At 45.7% G+C, this 24,245-nt stretch overlaps 3 protein-coding genes across 3 annotated transcripts; 1 reads left to right on the forward strand and 2 right to left on the reverse strand.

The window, feature by feature from the left end:
* Positions 1–344: 344 nt before the first annotated feature.
* Positions 345–1,985, forward strand: LOC136545133 (cytochrome P450 84A1-like). The gene is made up of 2 exons (XM_066537167.1): positions 345–1,283; positions 1,362–1,985. Exons 1-2 carry the CDS (start codon positions 345–347, stop codon positions 1,983–1,985), a joined length of 1,563 nt encoding a protein of 520 aa, XP_066393264.1.
* Positions 1,986–6,138: 4,153 nt separating this feature from the next.
* LOC136547612 (protein FAR-RED ELONGATED HYPOCOTYL 3-like) lies at positions 6,139–7,005 on the reverse strand. The gene is made up of 2 exons (XM_066539570.1): positions 6,671–7,005; positions 6,139–6,583 (listed from the first exon to the last, which is right to left on the reverse strand). Exons 1-2 carry the CDS (start codon positions 7,003–7,005, stop codon positions 6,139–6,141), a joined length of 780 nt encoding a protein of 259 aa, XP_066395667.1.
* Positions 7,006–7,387: 382 nt separating this feature from the next.
* Positions 7,388–8,272, reverse strand: LOC136543291 (protein FAR1-RELATED SEQUENCE 5-like). The gene has a single exon (XM_066535775.1). The coding sequence runs from the start codon at positions 8,270–8,272 to the stop codon at positions 7,388–7,390; it is 885 nt and encodes a 294-aa protein (XP_066391872.1).
* Positions 8,273–24,245: the final 15,973 nt, after the last annotated feature.

Genomic DNA, 24,245 nt, shown 5'->3' on the forward strand with positions numbered 1-24,245 from the left:
TATATACTCAAGCACATCATGCACTTGCTAGTAAAATTAATGGACAAATGTCGAGGTGAAGGGGAGTATGTGTAAACTGGACAAATGTGTTCTCAAGCACTTTATAAACACATCCAAATAATGTTACCAAAGCTATTGTACATATTATTTGCGTGCACATCCAAATAATGGGGGTTGGTGGGAGGAATCTACGTGTTTTCGCGTGATGTGATTCCTTTTATAAACACATCCATGCACGCTCCATGCATGTGTGTACTGGAAACATTCCAAATACTACTACTTCATTTCTTGCATCAAAATCAATGCAAGAACAAGTGCAACGTCTCAGCACTTTCGTCTTCTCCATGGCGTGCTCTCATGCTCAGGTTTATTATTATCTCCTCCTCATTGGCATTGCTGCTGCTTTTGTCGCGGTGATGTCGTTCTTTCTTGGGTATTCTGGTCGGCGACTGCGGTGTCGAGGTCGTGGATTTCCGCCGGGGCCTCCGGGGTTGCCCGTCATCGGCAACCTGTTGGCCATGGACCAGTTCACCCACCGCGGCCTGGCCAAGCTGGCCAAGGTTCACGGAGGCTTCTTCCACCTCCCCATCGGCTTCGCCAACGTCTTCGTGGTATCCTCCCCGGAGACTGCCCGAGAGATCCTGCAGGAGCAGGCCAGCGTGTTCTCGCACCGCCCCGTGACCGCCGCCATGGCGTACGTCTCGTATGACCTCGCCGACATGGCGTTCGCGCGGTACGGGCCGTTCTGGCGCCAGATGCGCAAGCTGTGCGTCGTCAAGCTCTTCAGCCGCGGGCGCGACCAGTCGTGGCGCACCGTGCGCGCCGAGGTGGACGGCCTCGTCAGGTCGCTGGCGGAGCAGGAGGAGGGAGCCGTCGCCAGCGTCGGCGAGCTCGCCTTCAAGTTCGCCACCAACACGACGCTCCGGGCCGCGTTCGGGGCCCGGAGCCAGGACGACGAGGCGGAGTTCGTCGCCATCATCCGGGAGCTCTCCCAGACATTCCTGGCCTTCAACGTCGCCGACTTCATCCCGTTCGTCGGCTTCCTCGACCTCAACGGCATCAACAGGAGGACGAGAGGAGCGAGGCATGCCCTGGACGTGTTCATCGACCGCATCATTGACGAGCACGTCGCCAGGTGGGGGAACGGCGACGTGTCCGCAGCAGACATGGTGGACGACATGATCGCCTACCTCGCTGAGACGCCGGGGAGAGACACGAGGGAGGACGGCGTCGAGCTCAAGGATCTCCGGCTCACCAGAGAAAACATCAAAGGATTAATCATGGTGAGTGTTAGATCAGAGTATTATTACTTAATTTGTCAGCCGCGTGTTCCATTCCGTCATCGGCTACATGGCATGCAGGACATCATGTTCGGCGGTACAGAGACCATCGCGGCGACGCTCGAGTGGGGCATGGTGGAGCTGCTCCGGAGCCCCGGCGAGCTGGAGCGCGCGCAGGACGAGCTTGCCCGTGTTGTGGGTCTCCACCGGAAGGTGGACGAGAGCGACGTCGACAAGCTGCCCTACCTCCGGTGCATCTGCAAGGAGGTGCTCCGCCTGCACCCGCCGCTGCCGCTGCTCCTCCGCGAGTGCCTCCAGGACTGCGCCGTGGGCGGGCACGTCGTCCCGCGCAACTCCCGCGTCTGGATCAACATCTGGGCCATGGGCCGCGACGAGAGGCACTGGGAGGACGCCGACGAGTTCCGCCCCTCGAGGTTCGCCGGCGACGTCAGCAGCGGCGCCGGCGACGACGACTTCTGGTACCTACCGTTCGGGCACGGGCGGCGGTCGTGCCCCGGGATGCAGCTTGGGACGTACGCGCTGGAGCTTGGCCTGGCCAACCTGCTGCACTGCTTCCGCTGGTCGCTGCCGGATGGGGTGGCGCCGAGTGACCTGGACGTCGGTGACGTTTTTGGTCTGACGGCGCCCAGGGCGCAACGCCTGTTGGCGGTGCCGTGGCCACGCCTCTCTTGCCCTTTGTTCTGAAATAGAGCGAGAGCAGAGCATATATATACATGCATACATGAAGCGTATCGTATCGTGTGGCATGGCAGAAATTCAGAATAATCACGAGGGGACACGTTAAATGATTATGTATGGACACGTGACATGAATCCACAGTGGATACTCATGGATGCCTCGTGGGGATAGTCCTCGATCATCTAATTTTTTTTCCCCATGCAGATAGATGCTTGCAAGCAAATGTGTAGAACGTAGCACAATTGCTCCTCTCATTCATCACCTGCCATTTCTTTTTATGGTCTGCTAATGTGTTCTGTAATAATAATATAATAACTTTTATGACATCAACTAAGTATCATTAGATTCTTCATGAATCATATTTTGATGGTATACATATTTAATGTTATAGATCTTTGATATTCTCTCTATAATTTTGGTCAAATTTGAAATGTTTTGACTCTTCAAAAAGTTAGAATGACTTATGATTCGGAACGGATGAAGTAATAAGGGCACTCCCAATGCTACAAATCATGTATAGTTTCTATGCATGTAGACACTACATATAGAAATTACGTTTAAATGGATAGTTTCTATAGAATAATTTTTGTCCAGTCACACATCTTCTCTCTCCCACATCTACCTATCATATCTCTTTATGTCTTGGTTCTCATGTACATATGGTTTCTTATTAAAAAACCATTTCAACCTCTCTCCTTAATAAATCACTTACCACATTAACAAAATACTTAGGTGACAGAATAATTAATGTACATAAAAACTATCATAGTTTATGTATTGTGAGTGTCCTAACAACTCGTGTTCTAAGATTGTGCATGATGGGTGTATTTTTGTAACGTTGGTCAGACCCACGGCAGGCATGCCGAATCCCGCCAGACTTCGTCCCGCGCCATGTTCCCGTATAGCAGCGTTGTGAATCGAGCTTCGGCTTAACCTTTGTTCTGCATCCGCTACTCCAGAATGGGCAAACTACAAGGTTTTCGAACTCACCACTGCCAAAATTACGTCCACTAAAGAATTAATAATCGGTATTTATAGGGTGGCCTATCGCTTCTGCTTTTCGAACCGGTGGTAATTATATGCTATTATTGTCGGATCAAAGTTTTAATCGGTAGTGATGTCATCTTCAGGAGCATTCCGCCTTCCGTGCAGTGGTGCAAGATGGTTTTCAGGAAGAAAGTGTCATCCACGTATCGATTAATGGCTAGAAGTTTATGTGTAATCCTTTTTATTTTCTTTTGTGACTTTTTTGTTTTTGAACATTATGTTTTGATCCTCTTTTATTTAATAAAATTCCGGTAGGGGGCAACCCCTCAGTCTGTTCTCCTAAAAAAACGGTTGATATCTATGAGTATCATTGCCGGATTGTCACATGAACTAGCAGTGATATCAAGTGTCACTATCAGTTTAAAGCATGACCCGGCTGTGGTATCATGAGTATCACTGCTGAGTTAAAGCATAACCCGACATAGACATTTATGGTACTAGAAGCATACCCTGTGCATTGTTGCGGAATTTTCCTTAAAATAAAGCTATTATATACATAACATTACTATACGGTATTTTGTATACTGTGTATATATATAAATTTGACTTACATGTTATTTTACTGTATCAGATCCGGTAAAAAAATCGGTAAGCTAATAGAAGAAAAAATAATATAATATTTGATTACGTTATAGAGGAATATATGATGTACAAATAGCATATGTACTAGATGACTTGCATGTTAATAGATTAAAGATTATAAGTATTCCACATGATAGAGATGACGTCGATATTTTTTTTGTAATTAATAAGAGATAACATGGACTTAATAAAAAATGATGTGGACACTTTACATGAAGAGAAAAATCATCCAGTGGGATTTAGCTTTATAAGAGTACTTAGTGGAAAATGACGTGGACACATGAAGAGAAAAATAATCTATTAGATTTAGCTTTATAAGAGTATATAGATCACCGCCGGTTTAGATTTTAACCTGACAATGATATACTCATGATATCACTATCGGACCAATACCACACCTAGCAATGAAAAACGATCATTAGCGATTCTAGCACAACTGGTAGGGATGCTCAAGCAGCGATTGCCTCTTCTAGCATCGTGCCCAGAGAAATAGGAAAAAAATCTACTTACCTCCCTCAGCTAATGATCTAGTAAATAGCTAAATTTTATATTGACAGGTACAGGGTACCCCGAGTATTTTGGTACTCCGTAGGTAAGGCTATCTCCAATAACAACACCCAAAATAGAAGACTCATTCGTTATTTGGGTGGCGCTACAGACAAAAAGTTCAATACTTATTCGACATCTTCTCCAACAACAAGTCTTAAAAGAGAATCCCTATTTTCAGGAGAGAGGATGCTCATATTTAGGTTGTGCCTCTCAGGCAACCCAAAATAGGTCTCCCGTATAGGTACTCTGTTGGAGGCTGATTTTAGGTCTCTTGCTATCCATTTTGGATTTGGGTGCCCATATGGGTTCCTCGTTGAAGACAGTCTACTAGGCGTGGTTTTGACTTCCTATACCCATGCTTTATATCCGTGCATTGAGATAAGGGTCTAAATTTTTCATAAAAATAAATTTCTTGTGGGTAGCATAAATTACAAAAGGTCTACACATACAGCTTATTATATCCATACAAAGATATCAATCAACAACAACAAAAAATAATCAATGGTATCTATGCAAAAAATATTCAGACAAACAATTCGTTCTATCAGCTCCAACCTCCAACGAAAATCCGGTGATATAAAAGCTGTCATGCGAACAGTAGCAGGCTAGCAGCACTATACAAAATAACGTGCTTCAAAATGCAAGCTAAAGCTATAGATTTACATGTAAACCATCTCAGAAATATACAAAAAACACAAATGGTTATTTAACATATTATGTCATATCTAAGGATGGTAAATATGACTTCTTTTTTATTTATTTTTTGTTTTTTTAGCAACAAAAATAAATAAATTTGTATGCGCAGCCAAGGTGGAAGGGCTGAAAAATATTTGCCTGTCCTAAAAGAAGTCCAAGTCCGATACTCTGTTCTTCATTTAACTTGGCCCAAATAAGGCAACGGATCAGGTGGAAACCAAGCTTATGTGCATACTTTGGAAACCATCAATCTGGACCGCTGGATCTACATCCGATGGCTTCAGATAGAGGTGGGTGCGTTTTGCAATTAAACGCCCGCAATTAGCACACTAGTTGCGTTGTTTTGCGAAAACCCCCCAGCGCAAACAGGAGCCTGGTCCGTCGTTCCGGCTGGCAGCGCGTCGATTTGCGCAAGAGCCGCGGATCGCGCGTCCTTCCACCTGGCCGCCGCCGGCGCATCCAGGTCCTTCGGTCGCAGGCGAGATCCCGCTGCGTGAGCGGCCCGCCCTCCGCCTCGCCTTTCTCCGCCGCCGCCGCCCTTCCATGCGCGGCTGGCCGCACCCGTCGCCCTGCCGAGCCGGATCGACGCCGTTGCCGGCCCGCCGAGCTGCGGCTCTCAGCCGTCGCACCTCACCACCGCGGCCGCGGCCTCGCCCAGCTGCCTCGACGCCGTTGCCGGGCCGCTGAACTGCGCCTCTCGCCATCGCAGCTCACCCCCGTGGCTGCGTCTCCGCCCAGCTGGCTCGACATGTTAGTTCTGAAGTCAATGAGAAAAGGCACTGAAGAACATAGCAGTCTGTTGCTAGTTTGCTACTGTCTGTTGTAGCCGGGTACTGAAGACAATGAGAAAAGGCACTGAAGAACATAGCAGTAGTGAAGCCAAGCATCAGCACAGACATCTAGCTGCTACTGTCTGTTGTAGTAGGAATTATTGGAAACCAAATAGTGGTTCTTCTGAAGTTTGTCAAGCTATTTTTTATGCGATGTGTATGCTGTTCAGTTAGGATGCATTGTGAAATGCAGTTCAGTTCAGTTTCATGCAAGAACTTGATTCCAGTTCAGTGGAGTCACAGAATTAAAAATAAACTATTATATTGTGCATATACATTGTGAACTATGGCTTCGGCCAGATGATCAAACTGAAGGTAGAGTCGAACTGGAATAAAAAAAGGAGCAAATTGACATCTCAAATTTGACAAGCAAGTACATTGCAGTTAACTAAAAGTGTTTTCAAGAAGCATTCCATGGCTGGCGCCGCACAATAGTACATTGTTCAATTGAAATATCAGCCAACAACTTTGTTTGGGCAATTGCGTGCATCATGATCCCCTTGTTGCTTACATTTTCGACACGTCCGATTACCTTTACCCTTACTTCCAGCTTTCTTCTCCTTCGTCTCCTTGCTCTTCTTAATTCTTTTGGATCTCCCTCTCGAGTTGACATCATTTGGTGGATGTATATCGACCTCTTTTGGAATTTTACTACCAAGGAAATATTCATATTCATCCTGTTTTTCAACTCTCAAAGCAGGTGTGATCTTTTGGAGAGGCTCGACTAGGTTGGATAAACTAGAATATAAAAAGTCCATCCCTTCTTCGGAGTTCTTGGCCATTTGAATAAGATCTTCAAACTTGTTGCGTGAATCTGAAATCTTTTTCCGCAAGGCCACCTCCATAGGATCTTTAGGCTTTTCATCTAGTAGGTTACCTTCCTCATCAAAGAATAGTTCCCTGTAAAATTAAATATCTGATCAAGACTATTGTACAAAACAGAAAATATAGGTAAACATAGAATGAGAAAAAAAATAAAATACACACCTTTTACATCTTTTCTCCCATCGCGTCATAATATATAACGATGGTATCTCACTTTGCTTCTCAGCTCTAAGCACTTGTATGATATGACGACATGGGATGCCATAAGACTCATATAATTTACAGGAACACCTACCAAACATGTTTGACTTGTTCATTTGAACAACTCGGTCTTTTCCAGTTTGGCTGCTGAGGGTGAAACATTTTAGATCTTCACTCTCTGAAATACCTTGAATAATGCAATGGTCTCTTGCAGCTAAGATTTGTTCCTGAAATTTAGTGAAAACTTCATGTGTATATATCACACTACATTGCTTCTCTATGGCCCATGGTGTCATCAATTTAGGAGTGGTGTGTAGACTTGCATTGTCGGCTTTCAACTCCTCTTGGCGCTGGCACTCCAAAGCTGTGTCAAACCTTAGCCAGAACTCAACAAAGGTCAACTTCCTACGAATGAAACGGTTGAAAAAAGAATTTGCACTCTCCGATCGTGATGTAGTCCTAAGCATTCCTGCTAGAGGTATGTCCAAAAAATATACCGGAATCCATGACTCGCGAATGGCAAACCTAGTGGAAAACCAATCATTTCCCATGAGTTCATAATATGTTATGATAGAATTCCATTGTGACACAAAATCATCTGAATTCTCGGTCCCCCAAACACACCTGTTTAGTCTTTCCCAAAACTTTTCATCTTTTCTTATAGAGGGCCCGACCTTCTCAGGCCATAGCAGCCTTCATGCTCGCATCTTCATCAGTTGTGATTAGATGAGGTGCTACTCCACCCATAGCCTTAAGAAAGGTGTTAAACAACCATACATATGACTCGATCTTTTCATCTACTAAGAATGCTGCCCCAAGGAAAACACTTTGCAAGTGATGATTGACACCAGTGAATGGCACAAATTTCATGTTATACTGGTTGGTGGTATATGTTGCATCTACCGAAACCACATCACCGAAAACACTATAGTTTTTCCTGCATAAAGCATCCGCCCAAAATACACGAACAAGTCGTCCTTGTTCATCCACCATAAACTCGTAAAAGAAGGCTGGATTTACTTCCTTCTTTCGCCCAAGTTGTGCTACAAACATTTGTGCATCTGCATCCTTAATTTTGGTTCTGAGATCACGGTAATAGTTTTTCAAATCCATCAGTGTGCACCCAACATTCTGAAACCCACCCTCACTGACATGGAGAAGTCGATATGCCTGTGAGGTGCCAATGCTAGCCTTATGACAATTGAACAAAGCACTCTTTGCCCTCTCACTGATATTACGGTTGGATCTTAGCAAATGCCTCTTATTTGGCGACACAAAACCATGACTGTGTTTCTCAACCATTGAAGCTATTCGATACTTCTTGTCGCTGCCAAGCTTCACGACAATATGTGCCTCACAACCACATCTGGTTTCCATGATATTATGTGACTTTCTTTTCTTCCTAGAATCATCACTAACATTTGTTATGTTCTCCTTTCTATACCCTTCCCTTGAACAACAATACCTCTTGAATAATATTTCGTCATTTTGCTTCTTGTGCTGACCAACACGAAACAGAGAAACCAGCTTCATGTGCATATGACTTGTAGAAATCCTCCACATCTGTGAGTGTATCAAAGATCATCCCAATCCTTGGCTTCAAATTTTCTTTGGAACTTGACCGTGGTGTGCTAGGATGTTCCAGTTCATCTACAGAAACGGGATCACTTGCTCCAACGGCATCAGCGACATGATCCATGGCGGCAGCCTCGATGGAGACGGGATCTTCGACGATGACAGCATCAACGGCGACGACAACATCAGCGGGAACGTCACGCGCGCCGGACTCCATGGCAGCGGCGGCGCAGACTCACGGCCTCTTGACGTGCCTTCGCCTACAGACTGATCTGTTACAAATTGGTTACAAGCATCTCACTATCGAAACAACCATGAACGAATCCATGGTACACTCACGTACCAACAGGAGGACCGGACTCATGTAGCAACGAACTCCACGGCGGACTCCAAATCGCAACCGTCTCGATCCACGCAGGGGTCAGCTTGTGGAGGCCGATCGCTTGCCGACGAGCGCGACGGCGTCCCCGGCGTGCCCGGCTCCCGGCGGCCAGACGGAAGAACCTCTTGCCGATCGCTTGCCGACGCAGGGGTCAGCTCGTCGAAGGACCTGGATGCGCCGACGGCGGCCAGATGGAAGGACGCGCGATCCGCGGCTCTTGCGCGAATCGACGCGCTGCCAGCCGGAACGACGGACCAGGCTCCTGTTTGCGCTGGGGGGTTTTCGCAAAACAACGCAACTAGTGTGCTAATTGCGGGCGTTTAATTGCAAAACACGCCCACCTCTATCTGAAGCCATCGGATGCAGATCCAGCGGTCCAGATTGATGGTTTCCAAAGTTTGCACATAAGCTTGGTTTCCACCTGATCCGTTGCCCCCAAATAAACTGTTCCTGGACAGGCCCGTGAGATAGCAAACGAACAGTTCGGAATAAACCAGGCCTGGCCTCCTAGCAGGCTAGTATCTATATTCTGCCAATCTTATTGGGCCGATCTGGGTATTGAATTTCAGACCACAAAGAACCTTCGAAGTAAAAGTTTGTGCTCAAACTTTACTTGCTCAAAAAAAAAACGTAAAGTTTGTGCTCAATTTAGTTTGCTTGTTGGCTTATGAGGAAATAATACACATGGTATATTGATATTGGTAACCTAAGAGTAGGAACTGAGCAGCGTGGCGACGCTTATTAAAGGACTACGTATAAGTCTATCTTGGCCCCTCACGTCTTCGTCTAATTTTGATCCTCAATTATACTACAACTTTAGTTGCTTTGTTTCTTGTTTATACGGTTATTATGGTTTCAACGAGTAGATCACACATGCACATGCTTATTGCAAACCTTTTGTTATTTTCTAGATTTAAATATGACTAAATTTTGTTAAACATCTAACAATCCAAAAAACATGATAGGCATTTTTCTACCGTTGGCTTTGCTGCTGCACTTAAACCAAATATATTTGATGACACAAACTACAAAAGGTGTCATGTTAGGTGCATCTTACGTCTCACTGCCATGTACTACTACTTTGTTGTTAAATATCAGCCTGTTCAACCGTCTACTCCAGAGGAGGAGCCTGCTTTCAGTGAGGCTGACAATATATTCATGGCGTCAATAGTTAGCTTGTTGGCCGACAACGTTATGGTAAATTAATTTTGTCTATAGCATTGACCGTCTTTTTTCCTTTATTATGTGTTTTTGTGTTTCCTTCAAGTTAATATTGCGGTCTTTATGCAATGTTCTCTATGGAGTCTTCAAATCCAAAAAAAAGATGGATGTTATATTTGAGCTCACCTGTATTTGTGTTATTCTTTTTTTTCCTTTTCTCCTTTCAATTGCTATATTCCTTTTTGTTTACACCAAAATTTGAGAAGAAGGATTGCAGGAACTCGAAAGCCCCCAAGATCGTGTCATCAAGGAATCAATTGCATAAAGATCAGTATCAGCTGATTCGAATGCAGTACTAGAATCGGCTCTCTGCAGATAGCGCTAGCAGATAACGATAAAGCTACGGTTGGCGTCAGGAAAAAAACATGTTAGACTCTACAAAAAGGAAAAGATTAGGGTCCAAGTTATCTTAAAATATGAATGTTTTCTCTTGTGCCAAAGATTATAATGAGTCGTGCTTAAGTATGATTCATGCGTAGGTTCCGAGTATAAATATTGGACCCCGGCTATTGTAAAGCACACACAATCAATCAAATACAAGTCATTTATTTTTTTTGGCTCCGGCCAACCCTTAGGAGTAGGAGTAGAGTAGATCTCGGCGAGTTCTTTAGCGAGCAGGGCTGCATCGGTCCGGCCAACCTCCGACTTGTCTGTAAGTACCGTCATGGTTTATACTTCTGTTCGTACGGCTGCATCGATCCGATCGACCTCCATTGTGACTCTAGTATAAGCTAGTTATCGACTCTTGTCTAGTTCAAGTACGGCTGCATCGATCCGGTCGACCTTCACTGTTCGAACTAGATTAAGGTCAAGTTATCAGCTCTATCTAAGGGTGGCGTCCTTCGGGTAGATTCATTAAGTTACCGATCTTGTTGATGTTTTCATTGTTATTAGTTTACAGCAACATCAATTCTCCCGATTGAGATCGAATTAGATTGGCCCTATATCCTTTCAGTCCGTCATTCGCTTTACTACAACACGATGTCTCTTACTCTAAGCGACGATTATGCTTCATCGGTTGTTTTTACTTCAATCTTGATCGTGCATAGTACGCGGTTAAGGCATAGATAATCTTGAAGAGGTTTGCTGGCTAGTCGAATCTAGTTTATAGTTCACCATTATGGCTATAACGATCCGATCGATCCCCACAGATGGCACTGTAGATTGGAGGATGCTAGTTAGTAGATTTATTTCTGGTTAGGCGTGACCTTAGCTGTTTGCTATACCTGCATTGGCTAAATAGCCGATCGCCTATGCGTTAACGCCTACATTGTGCGTCCATGATTCTGTTAAGCGTGAATAGATCTGTGGGCCTTAATGGTTTGATTCGTTGTCTTTTTCACGGTTGCATCGATCCGATCGAGCCCCACTGTTAGAGATAGCAGGTTGAGTCTGAGGAGTCCATATGTTTGTTCATGTGAAATAGTCGATTGTTCACACGCTGTAGTCCTTTTCACCTGAATTGACTATTTTAGCCGATTCATCCGAGCCTTCATGTAACAACCCAAGTTTTTGGAGAAGCCAAAAATACGAACTTTTTAAAAAAAATTCCTGCAATGTGTGAAGCATGTAGATGCTAGGTCAAACTAAGAACAATTTATAAATAAATTGTTGCATGCATATAGAATTACTTGTAGGAGTTTGCCGGAGTTCTTTTGTTGGTTTAGTGTTTTGTGTTGGAGAGCACAAGTCCGTAGCAAATCCTGTTGATCCCTTCTAGAATATCTTATGAATCCCTTTTCCTCTCTCTCAATTCATCTTTTTGCTTTTGAACCTCATTTGAATCCCTTGATCTAATTCATAAAGTCAATTGACCTTCCTTATAAATCAATGCCCATCGATGCCAACCCTTGGCATTGGATTCCGAGACCCGTAGTAGACCCTAGTGGACCTCACCTGAGTGAACATGTGATAGGCGACACATGCATACCAACCTAGAGCTCTCGGAAGTAAATATAATGGAGCAAGAAATAGAAAAGAAATTAGAAAAGGAAAGGAAAATAGGAAAGCCAAACCGGCCCAACCAGCTCAGCAGTTCGGCCTGCTCGCGCCTGACCGGCCCAGCATGCCCCGCTAGCCCAGTCGCCCTTCCTCTCCCTTGCGGCCTGCCTTGCGCGTGCAGAGAGCCTAGCTGCTTGGCCCAGCAGTGCGGAGGCCCACTCGCGCGCACCCGGCCAAGCAGCCCAGCAAGGTCGGCCCAGCCGCCCCCTTGCGGCCGCCCCTTTCACCGAGCCCCCCCTCTCCTTGCCCAGCCGGCCCAAGCCACCCCTCAGGAACCCTAGGCAAAGCACGCATGCGACCCAGCTCCCACGCCGCCGCCGCTCGCCCGATGCAAGCTTGTGTGCGCACAACGCCAGCCCCATGCCCCCTCGCTCGATGCACGCCGCGTGGCCGAGCAGCGCGGACCTCGAGAATCCCCACCGTCCACGACCCCTGGCTGCCCGAGCCTGCCTGCATAAATAGCGCTGCCCCTCTTCTTCTTCCTCCAAGCCGCCGCCGTTCCTTTCTTCCCCGTCCAGTGCGCCGCCGCTCTCCACAACCGTCGCCATGGCCACGACCTCGCTCACCACCGGAGCCGCGCACCGCTGCACTCAACGCAACGCACCGCGCCGCCGACGCCGGGCTCCGTCGTCCTCGCTGTCGGTGGCCCCTTGCTGGTCCACTCCGCTGCCGGGACTGCTCCACCGCGCTGCCGGAGTGACCACCGGAGCCGTGGCGCCGCCCGCGATGCCATACTCCCCGGCCGCCCGACGAGCGCCGTCTTGGACCTGAGGCTGAGCCCGAGGCGCCGTCCTCGCCACGACGCGTCCGCAGGGACCACCGGTGGAGCCGCGACCGCGTCAAGCTTCGCCCCGTCCCCAAGCAGCACATCCACGATGACCCGCCAAAGCCGTGTCCATGCTTCGTCGCCCTCTGTGCCTCGCCCGCATCCTCGCCGAACGCTACGGCCATGTTGCCGCACACGCCTTCGTCCACGACACTCGGAACTGTAGAAGCCGTCGCCCTTCCCGATCCCGCAGCGCTCGCTGACTTTCATCCACGACGCCCACGCATGCTGCATCGGCACCCTCTGCTTCTACCCATACCACGAAATCGAGTCGAACCGCGATGTCGCCTGATCTCGGTCACCTTCTGCTCCAAGCCTCTGGACAGTAGTAGCAGCCCTTCCTCGCTATGCACCACTGACCACTTCGCTAATGGACCGCAACATCTTCCCAGCGTCGACCGTCGTCATCTTCTATGACTGGCCTTCGAGCCATGTAACTCTATGTGCAGGGAAGAAGCCGGCCCCTTGCAGCGTCTTTCACGAACCATGGCTGAGTTCCATCCAACAGCCGCCACCTCTTCGGCAATCTATATCCTTCCCACTTTTGTGAACGTGTGTCTATCTTTCATTCGCACATGACCATCATCTATGAATCATCTATCTATCCGTGATTAGTAAATGCCTGTGCCGACCATCGCTGCCGGTCTACTCCTTTGTTTCCATTTCCCTTCATGATGTTCTATTTATTACGCGTGTCTATCTCTTGTACCTCGAATTCTTTTCCCTAGTGCTTCGATTAGGTGCTACATCTTCGTCGCCCGATCACCCGGATGAGCTGAAACCGTTGGACGACCATAGGTGCGACCAACTACAAGCTCCGCCAAGATCACGATACCGAGCAACGCAGGTCACGTCCTTCCACTTCGACAAACCTCGGTGAGCCACCACCGTGTCCCTCTTTCCAACCTCGACTTTGCTTACCAGCCATGGCGTTCCAACCATGGAACACGTAGACCGAGGCTAGCTCTGGCCTTTGGACACACAAGCACACACACACGTGACTAACCCAAGCCAAATCAAACCACCAGAGTTCGAAAAGCGCCGGTGTGGTTGCCGACCACCATTGAAGCATTCTCTAAAGCCATGACTTGTCCACCGTGAACCACGCCCGATTGAGTCAAGCCTTGATCGCCGTCTCTGACATTACGATGAAGCTCTTCCGCTCCTAGACACGCCCGCACTCACTAGCACGAGACCAGACTTAGCCAAATGGATCCACGGCATAGGAGACGCCAGAAAGGACTTGTCGCCTGTAAAACCCATCGTGGCCAAGCCATGCCGCGGCGAAGAGTTACCATGACCTCATCGTGAGCCCCGAAGCCATAATTGGACCACATGGTATTGATCGCCACATCATGGACTGTAGGATTCCCTTTTTGGTTGCCCTGATGGCTCCGTGGAACCCTATGCCCATGTTTCACCACTATTCTGGCACCTCGAGTCATGAGGACATGCCGTCGAGATCTACTGGGACCCGCACTGCCTTTTGAAGTAGACACATTGCACAACCCATGGACAAAGCCCTGGTATGCACCGCATGACCTAGCACCGTGCCGTTGTGGTAATAAGTCCGTTCCTGACATTCCGGCTGCCTCGTTAAGCGAGGGCAAGCCGTTGCGAAACCGTGTGATCCCTAGCATCGTACCGATGACAAGTGGAGTCTTTCTGACAACCTGGTCGCCTTGCCTTGCAAGTGCATGCCGTTGAGGAGATATCATGACCCCGTCTACTGTGAGCCATAACCTCTGGACCATGAACCCTAGTCGTATGTCTTATCGAGACCATGAAGAGCCCCATCTCGCATCTTTCCATATACGCATATCTACCTTGTTGGGCCCTATTCTGACGACCTATCTGTCCATGACTGTCTTACAGGAATTCATCTATCACCCAGCTATGGAATGTGCTACTCCACAATCATGTTGAGTTGTTGTGCCCTTTGGTCGTGTTTGGTTCTTATCACTGATTGTTGGTGTTGTTGCCTGTGTGCCGAGCCTTCGAGCCGGCTGAGGGATCGTACCTCGTTCGGATGTTATGATCACAGGATCCATCTCATCATGACCATGATGCCGAGTGTAACTCGACCCCTCGCTTTTTAGATGACTTCATAGTACCATGAGTGTTAGCTCCTGTCTTCAGCCCTAGAACATGGTCGTGATGGATTCAATGTCGATACTAACATCGATGCGGATATCACCCGCACGCCTTGAGCCCACCAACAACCAAGTCCTGTGGGAGATGACCTAGGAGATAACAATTGTGGAACAATGGATGCCAACACGTGTTGATATAGCTTGTGGCTACGAGTCCACCTCGCCATAACCATGGAGCTACGCCTCTCTTTCACTTTTGGTTGCTTCTTCGTGCCCAAGCCCTTGTATGCTTGTACCCCGTTTGACCATCACGTTTCTTTGATTCTCGCGGTGACAACCGCACCACTTCGAATCCGAGAGATATCTTAGTGCCAGTGCACCCAGCTTGGGTACCCTACGAGTGGCTTACGCACCTGGTGTTCTTGAGTGTCGCTCCTTCCTATGCCCCATCTTTGCCGTAGCGTGTGTGTTAGAAGAAGTGGACCTTGCTCTTGGTTGTTCTTACTCTTATTGCCCCGATAGCCTGCTCTGTTCAATCCCGTCTTGCCCATGATGATTGGATCAAAGACCGCACTATTCCCTTTTGTTAGCGAAGCTATGGTCTATGTCGTACCTCGGACCCGTGCGTGTTGACCTGATCGACCATCTAAAACCATCTTCCCCGAAGATGTGTCTAGGAACATAACATGGACGTGCCTAGCTAACCCCGCTGCTTTTGTCGTGTTGAACGACTGTCTCCTCAGCTCCCGATGTTGATGTGTCGTATGGATCGAGAGGACCCATCGCTGTCCAACCTCTTTGCGCTACCGCTTCCTATCATAGCGGGTGAGCCAAAGTACATTGGAGCCAAGTCACAATACTGTTATTCGTTGACTTGCGGGATAAGGCTACAAGAGCTGAACCCCATCGTTCTTCCTTCGTTGGACCTGTCTTCTGATTCTCGTCATCTCCATGACGCCCAGAAAGAAAGACAGCGAGCCATGATGTTTGCTATGAATGAGCTCTGGCTTACACCGTTTATCATAAAGCCGTACTGGCTTGGCCATGGCATAAGCTTGTGCATAAGCAAACCATCACTTGTGTTTCTTGGCCCAAGGAAATCGGACAACCGCCGAGAGGTCTAAGCTGTGAATCTTTTAGTGTGCCATTGGTGTTATTGGATTTTCCTACGTCTTGTCGTCTTTTCGAGTGTTGTGTGTTCTCCAGCTTTGTGTGTCGCTTCGTGGAGTAGCTAGCGATCGGATCAAGAGAATGGGAACGACGACAAGGGCTGTGGACTGGAGTCGACTCAGGAGGAGATGACCCCGCTAATGGAACACCAACAAATGGAGAATTGTACCACTACTACCTCTACATCACAGGTGTCATGGCATCACCCTCTTTTAGAGAATCCTATTAGACATTGCATAATACCTAGAACTGCTAGTGCTTTATAATTATTCCTTTGATAGTACTTTGATGCATGCTACTACCGGAGCCATTATTACCCTGATGCAACCCACTCTACCACGTCACCCTGCTTTGCGCATTCGCTCGCTTATATATGCTTACTTGCCTGCTTGCTTGCATATTACACCACTATACTTATTATTAACTCCACTTCGCATTATATTGGGGATGTGATGCTGGTGGTGAACCCCTTGGGAACGGTTTGGCTATGGGTGCCGGACTTGGTGGTGTGTGAGCATGCTGCGTGTGTCTTGGGTGCGTGGAGAGTGAGGGTTGTGTCGATCGAGCTGGAATAACGATGAGCCTAGGGCGAGTCTTGCCATGTGGTGCTACCTGGGCACTTGGATATGGGATACCTGTGGCGGGTAAATGGTAATTGGAGGTGGCCTTGGGTGTGAACCACGGAGAGGTGGAGCCTGGGGTAGAGGTGATGTGGTGGCACGTAAAATGGAAACCCTGATGAAGACATTCTGGCTTGGTCAATCCCTAAGGACTTACTAGTACTCAGACTCACCGGGAATCCTTTACATCCCACTCGCCCTATATGGTGCGGGACGGTCGGACTAGTTGGTAGAACAATGCTACTATTGCTAGGTGAACGTGTGCAATGAGGTATGGGGTGCACGGTTTCCCCCACACCCTTCCAAGACTTTAGGAGTCCTTGTGGACTTGGCTCTTGACATCCAGAGGGCCCTGGCTCTGTCTACGACTCACAGTATCAGCCATCCCAGACTAGACTTGGGATGTTCTAGGGCTAAGAGGTAGGGTGGCATCGTTAGGCTAGCAAGTGGCCGCAATCTGCCTAGATGGGGCACCGTCGAGGATGGCTATCTTGTGGGTATGTGAAACCTCTGCAGAGTGTTTGGTTGATCGATCGATACATATGCCGACTTGTCGGCTATGGACCTTTCCTGGGTTTCGCTTAAACTAGATAGGAGATGAGTCCTTCTTTCCTCCCTCCAGGGTTGGGGTATTATCCGGTCGTGAGCCTTGGGGGCTGTGGGCCATTGAGACAAGTGTCGAGAGGGAGTCGGCCTGTCGACCTGAGTGTGTGAGATGAGATGTGGTGATGGTGGTGTGGTTATGGTTGGGTTGGGTTGGTGGATGGATATGGATGGATGTGGGTGTGTGTGGCTGGGAATGTGTTAAAAACTGGATATCACTATTACATTACTACTGTTACTTACTTCTCATGCGCTAAGGATGCAAACCACAGCCAAATGTTAGGATCGCTAGATCCTCTTGTTTTATCTTTTCCACTAAAGCTCATCGGTGCTGACCATGGCCTGTACACATCTGGCGGTGTGCAGATTTCCTACTTCTCAGAGATGCTGACTTTAGAAGGATTAGAAGGTCTCGTGCCTACGCTCAAGTTTGGTTCAGAGATGGAATCTACGCTGCACTATGCCAACTCTGATGATGCCCGTGAAGGAGGAGCCTTCACTTGATAGTCTTCCGCTAGATTAACTCTGTAATAGGTGTGTTCCCCAGTGATGTAATATCTTGTATTCTTGTAATCTTACGATGTATGACTGTGACATCGACTGAAATATTATAATATGATGGAATCAGTTCTTGATTTTATCATATTATAATTCATTCTGTGGATTTTCCCTTCATGGAAAATTGAGGATGTTTCACTTCACGTATAGCATGTCTTTCGGAAACCTATCGAAGTACAGATATTTTTGTAGATTCTTCGATTTTAGTTTGTTGCTATCATCATAGCTACCATTGATCCGGTCGAACCTCACTGTTGGTGGTAACAGATTAGATTCAGAGCGTTTGTAGATCCGTTCGTATCAGATAATCGATTCGTTCGTGTGCTATATCTTTTCCTGATTAGATTCATCGGCTCAATACTTTACACTAGCAATATCTATCTAGCTGATGATCTTATTTACATGTATGAGTACTGTACCTGTCAATATGAAATTAATCGCTACCCATGAGCTTTACATTCGTAACAGTCGATTTCTGTGCGGATCGGCTATTCAGCCGCTCTTCCCGTATGGCTGCTCCCGAAGCAGCGCACTTGGAACTATCCGGGCATAGACCGGCACGTTCCACCTTAAATTACCAATAAACTTTCTCTCCTTATCAATTGTAGGGTCAAATTGTCTGGCACGTCTCGAGAGGAGTACGTAGGATCGATCATCCTTATGTTGAAGCCAGGCTGATCTCCAGCTCCATCGAGCAGACCCTTCTGGCTTGCTCGTATGCCTGACATGTTTTTGTGTCGACACACATTTTGGCACGCTTGGTGGAACCCCACAATCATCATGGCGGCTTACAACAACAATGACATCCTTATGGTACCTTATGAAGACCTACCTGATAGAGATAAAGATGTCATCAGCAAAGCTATAGAAGAGTTCAGAACAAGTGTTTATTGTCCTACACCAAGACACGTGACAATAGAAATATCCACTACCAAGAGTTCTGTTGCATGGGTAGACAGATGCAGATGAAGCTAAAGTCATGCATTTTTTCGTGGAAGCTGTAAACAAATCTGTTCATGATGCCATCTCAAATTATAATGAAGTTTTCTTGAACACATTCCACAACACCATGAAAGAGGTGTTTCATGAGTTTCTAGTTGATCAGGTTGGGCCGGCTTATTACAACATTCTACATCCATTGACTTAGGAGACTAATCAAGGGGGTACTAGCCATTAAGAAGCAGCACTAGCTGGTAATGACGATGTCCAGGTAGTTCAGAGTTCATCTGAGCAAGTTCAAGGTGCTACTACGAATCAGATACAGTATAATCCTGGAGCATCAGTGCAGCATGAGCAATAGCCGGCGAGGCAAGGTCAGAACCAAATGATTAATTTTGGCACATCAGGCCACATACCATCATCGGCTCAAAAAAATAGCACCATCAATTCAAAGGATTTGTAGAGATATAGATCCTAACGTCTATAACCAAAGACTTCAAGTAGCAAACCAGCAAAGGATCCAGCAGATAGAGATTCCATAGGGATATCATTATGGCATAGATTATAATACTCTTCACATGATTCTAAATCCAGGATACCAAGATACCTAGAATTTTAATCCATAGATGGGTCAGCAGTTGCAGAGGAATCCAAATTCAAATGCTGATGAGTTGTTACTGAGAGTGACCGAGATGATAAAGAATCAGTTCGGTTTGAAGCCAAAAGGGCAGACCTTCTCATACAAATGCCTATATCTAGAATGGTATGATTTGGTCGCTCTTCCTACAAATTATAGGCTCCCATAGTTTGCTAAGTTCACTGGCTAAGATAGCACAAGCATAATAGAACATGTCAGTCGGTATCTTACATAGTTGGGCAAAGCATCCAATGAAGAAGCCCATCGAGTTTGTTTCTTCTCTTTGTCCCTGTTAGGGCCAGCCTTCACCTGGTTCTCATCACTGCTAGTTAACTCCATTGCCAATTGGATGGACCTAGAGAAGAAGTTTCATACATATTTTTACACTGGGACAGGAGAAAAGAAGATTACCGATTTAACAACTATACGACAGAGAACTAATAAATCGGGCACCGAGTTTCTTCAGAGGTTCCGAGAGACTAGAAATTTGTGCTTCTCATTAAACTTGGCTGATGATCAGCTAGCTGCTTTGGTCATTCAAGGAATGTTGCCAACATGGAGAGAGAAGGTGCTGGGACAAGAGTTTGATAACTTGGGTCAATTAGCTCAACGAGTGGCAGCACTCATTAGCCAATTCCAGAGTATGTACAGAGATACTCGATTCCAGAAAAGTACCACAATGGCTGAAGCTTATAATCCATATTCAGTCAATGACATCTATGAAGATGATGAAGAAGAAGAGGTTGCCACGGCTGAATGGAATTAGAGTAAGAAGACGGTAATGGTGCCAAATCCTTGGGGAAGAGAAGTCGAGGAGAGCTATGACTTTGACGTCATGAAATCAGACAAGCTTTTTGATTTCTTGCTTGAGAAGGGGCAGATCAAGTTGCCCGATAATCATGTCATGTTGCCTCCTGATCAGTTGAAGAATAAGAAGTTCTGCAAGTTTCATAACATTACATCTCATTCTACTAATAAATGCAGAGTTTTTTGGCAGCACATATAGAGGGCTATTCAGCAAGGAAGGCTCAAATTTGATACTCCTTGGAAGATGAAAGTTGTTGATAATCCTTTCCCAGGAGATCACAACATGGTCGATGCTAGGCTGCTCAAAGGGAAAACTAAGGTCCTAACATCAATTAGATCAAGAGAAACTATAACAGTCGATCCCAAGATGCAAACATCGGCTGGTGAATACAGAGAAATTAGAAGACATCGCGACAAGCAAAAGAGCTTATATGAGCAGGGAGAAACATCAAAAGATAGGGCGACAAAGCCGCGTGTTACATCTCGAATTTTGTTGAATAAATGGCAGCGGCAGAAGGAAAATGATTATCAGCGTTGGTTAGAAGAGCAAGAATACCAACGTCAACAGGAAAAGGAGAGGTATGAAAGAAAATAAGCCAAATCATATTAGAATTGTCCTTTCTTCAGACATTGCTGGAACGAAGGTTTGAAATTGCCTAATAGAAATAACTATCTAGAATGCAGCAAGCAATATTGGGAGTTTAGGTAATCTCAAACCAACCACTGGTCTATCCATGCTTGAGATGACTATCATCATGATAACATGTATCTGTGCTTAAAAAATAGAAGTGTTCATGATCGGCATGGAAAGCGAGTTGTTGATCAAAATTGGGATGATTATGAAGAACAAAGTGATGAGGGTGAATATGTTTGGCAGGAAGGCTAATGGTGTCCAGGAGGTCTGACAAGAAGCTAGAAAAAGAGAGTGCAATGGCTAAGGAACAGGGAACTAGAACAAGCTGAAGCATCTGGTAGACCTCAAGTGTGGCGTGCTAAGCAAACAATCGATAGAAGGCAACCATCGGCTAATATTCAAATGACTTTTCTGTTGCCATCAGAATTCAGAGCTCCAGCGGATCAAGAAGCTTATTCATATTTTGATGAATCAGAGTATGAAGAAATAGTTGCCAAGTTGACAGTTATACAGGAGGCCATATTTGATAAACCAATCAAGCATCGGCACTTAAAGGCTTTATATGTAAAAGGTTTTGTTGATGGGAAGCCGATGAACAAAATGTTTGTGGATGGAGCTACTTCTGTCAATTTTATGCCTTACACCACTTTTCATAAACTTGGCAAGGGACTAGGAGATTTGATTGAGACTAACATGATGCTTAAGGATTTTTGGGGTAATGCGTCTAAGACCCGGGGGGCAATGAACGTCGAATTAACAATCAGGAGTAAGACTCTGCTCACCACATTCTTCGTCATCGATGGGAAAGGGTCATACAGTTTACTCCTCGGTCGTGATTGGATTCATACAAACTATTGTGTGCCATCGACCATGCATCAGTGTTTGATTCAATGGCATAGAGATGATGTCGAGCTGGTTTGCGCTGATGAGTCTATGAGTATCGCAACAGCTGATCCAATATTTTGGGAGCTAGAAGACTTTGAGTTTTTTTCTAGCAAGTTATGGGAAGGAGGCTTCATTAGAATCAATAATGAAAGCCAATAGCTGATCCAAGCAGCCGGCTTTGAAAATTTGTTTTAATGGATAATCCAATAGATGGTACGAATGGCAAACTAGGACATGGCTTCATGTCGCCCAATGTATTAGAAGAGTTAGATATTGGTTCTAGAGATAGGCCTAGGCCGACGTATGTAAGTGCCAAGTTGGATCCTGAGTATAAGCAAGAGTTAGTTGATTTATTAAAAGAATTTAAAGATTGTTTTGCTTGGAAATACTATGAGATGCCTGGTCTAGACCGATCGATTGTTGAACATCGATTGCTAATCAAACCTGGATATCGGCCGTTTAAACAAGCTATGAGGAGATTCAACCCAAACATACTTGATGATATCAAAAAGGAGACTGAAAGGTTACTGGAAACAAAGTTTATCCGATCGTGTCGATATGTAGAGTGGATATCGAATGTTGTTCCTGTGTATAAGAAGAATGGAAAATTAAGAGTTTGCATCGATTTTAGAGATCTAAACAAGGCCACACCCATGGATGGTTATCCGATGCCAATAACTGATATGTTGGTAGATGCAGTAGCCGGACACAAGGTTATTAGCTTCATGGATGGCAATGTAGGATATAACCTAATTTTCATGGCTGAGGAAGACATAGCATGGACCGCTTTCAGGTGCCCTGGCGTGATTGGTTTATTTGAGTGGGTTGTGATAACCTTTGGTCTGAAGAATGCCGGTGCAACTTATCAGAGAACAATGAATTATATTTTTCATAAGTTGATCGGCAAGATTATTGAAATCTACATTAATGATTTGATGATAAAATCCAAGGGGTACAAGGAGCATCTAGCTAATTTGTGGGAGACTCTGGAATGCACAAGAAAACAAGGTCTGAAGATGAATCCTAATAAGTGTGCCTTTGGAGTATCAGCTAGACAATTTTTAGGTGTTATGGTCCATGAGAGAGGAATCTAAGTTGGTAAAAAAACATAAAAGCAATTGATGAGGTAGTGCTCCCGACTACTAAAACAGAGTTACAATCTTTGCTTGGTAAGATTAATTTTATCAGAAGGTTCATTTCAAATTTGTCGAAAAGAGTTCTGTCGTTCTCTCCCTTGTTGAAGTTGAAAAATGATCAAGAATTTATGTGGGGTGACATACAACAAATGGCGTTTGATGAAATAAAAGAATATATGAAATGTCCACCTATGCTGGTCCCTCCTCAGCAAGGTAAGCCTTTTAAGTTGTACATATCGGCTGATAATAAAACAATTGGATCGGCCTTGATGCAAGAGTTTGAAGGAAAAGAGCGAGTTGTTTTCTATCTGAGTAGAAGACTTCTAGATTCGGAAACAAGATATTCTCCCACCAAAAAGTTATGCTTGTGCTCATATTTCTCTTGCACTAAGTTGTGACACTACTTATTATCGGATGAGTGTATGGATGTTTCCAAGGCTGATGTGATCAAGCGCATGTTATCGATGCCAATACTGAATGGGAGAGTAGGAAAGTGGATTCTTGCGTTATCAGAATTTGACTTGAGGTACAAATCAGCTAAACCAGTCAAAGGGCAAGTAATAGCTGATTTTGTCACCCAGCATCATAAGCCAATTGTTGACTATGTGGAGCCGGTGCCATGGATGTTGTTCTTTGATGGGTCGTCATGCAAGCAAGGTGGTGGCATTGGTATTGTTATTATTTCACCTCGGGGGGCAAGTTTTGAGTTTGCTCTTCCAACTAAGCCAATGATTACCAACAACCAAGCGAAATATGAGGCTATTCTTAAGGGACTTCAACTTCTTCATGAAGTAAAGGCCGAAGCAATTGAAATATTTAGAGATTCATAGTTAATTATTAATTAGTTGATTGGCCTATATGAGTGCAAAGAAGATACTCTGAGGGGATACTATAATGAGTGCCAAAGGTTGCTCAAGGAATTTCCTCATGTCTCTTTTCAACATATTCTGAGAGCATAGAATTAAGAGGCTAATCGTTTAGCTCAAAGTGCGTCAGGTTATCGAGTGTTTCAAGAAGTCTTGAGTAGTGAAACCTCGAATGATGATTGGATAGTTGAAATAGTTGATTACTTTAGGAATCCGTCACAGAAAGTTATCAGAAAGCTAAGATATAAATCGACTAAGTATGTTTTACTGGATGATTAGCTATATTACAAAATAGTCGATGGGGTGTTGCTCAAATGCTTAAATCAAGAGGAAGCTAAGGTGTTGATGGGCGAACTGCATGAAGGAATATGTGGAGCTCATCAATCGGCTTATAAGATGAAATGGATTATTCGTAGAACTGAATATTTATGGACAACAATATTGGAAGACTGTTTTGAATATTATAAGGGGTGCCAGGACTATCAACATTTTGGTAATGTCTAGAAATCGTCTGTATCAGCTATGAATCCAATAATCAAGCCATGGCCGTTTTGAGGCTGGGGAATTGATTTAATTGGCTAGA

Source organism: Miscanthus floridulus, chromosome 3 (assembly GCF_019320115.1).
Source record: "Miscanthus floridulus cultivar M001 chromosome 3, ASM1932011v1, whole genome shotgun sequence".
NCBI lineage: Eukaryota > Viridiplantae > Streptophyta > Magnoliopsida > Poales > Poaceae > Miscanthus > Miscanthus floridulus.

Bases quoted from the DNA above. Each gene is read 5' to 3' on its own strand.
- LOC136545133 (XM_066537167.1), top strand. From the start codon at position 345: ATGGCGTGCTCTCATGCTCAGGTTTATTATTATCTCCTCCTCATTGGC. The intron at 1,284-1,361 runs GTGAGTGTTAGA...CATGGCATGCAG, and splicing joins ACATCAAAGGATTAATCATG to GACATCATGTTCGGCGGTAC.
- LOC136547612 (XM_066539570.1), bottom strand. From the start codon at position 7,005: ATGACACCATGGGCCATAGAGAAGCAATGTAGTGTGATATATACACAT. The intron at 6,584-6,670 runs GTGTGTATTTTA...TTAATTTTACAG, and splicing joins TGGGAGAAAAGATGTAAAAG to GGAACTATTCTTTGATGAGG.
- LOC136543291 (XM_066535775.1), bottom strand. From the start codon at position 8,272: ATGTGGAGGATTTCTACAAGTCATATGCACATGAAGCTGGTTTCTCTG.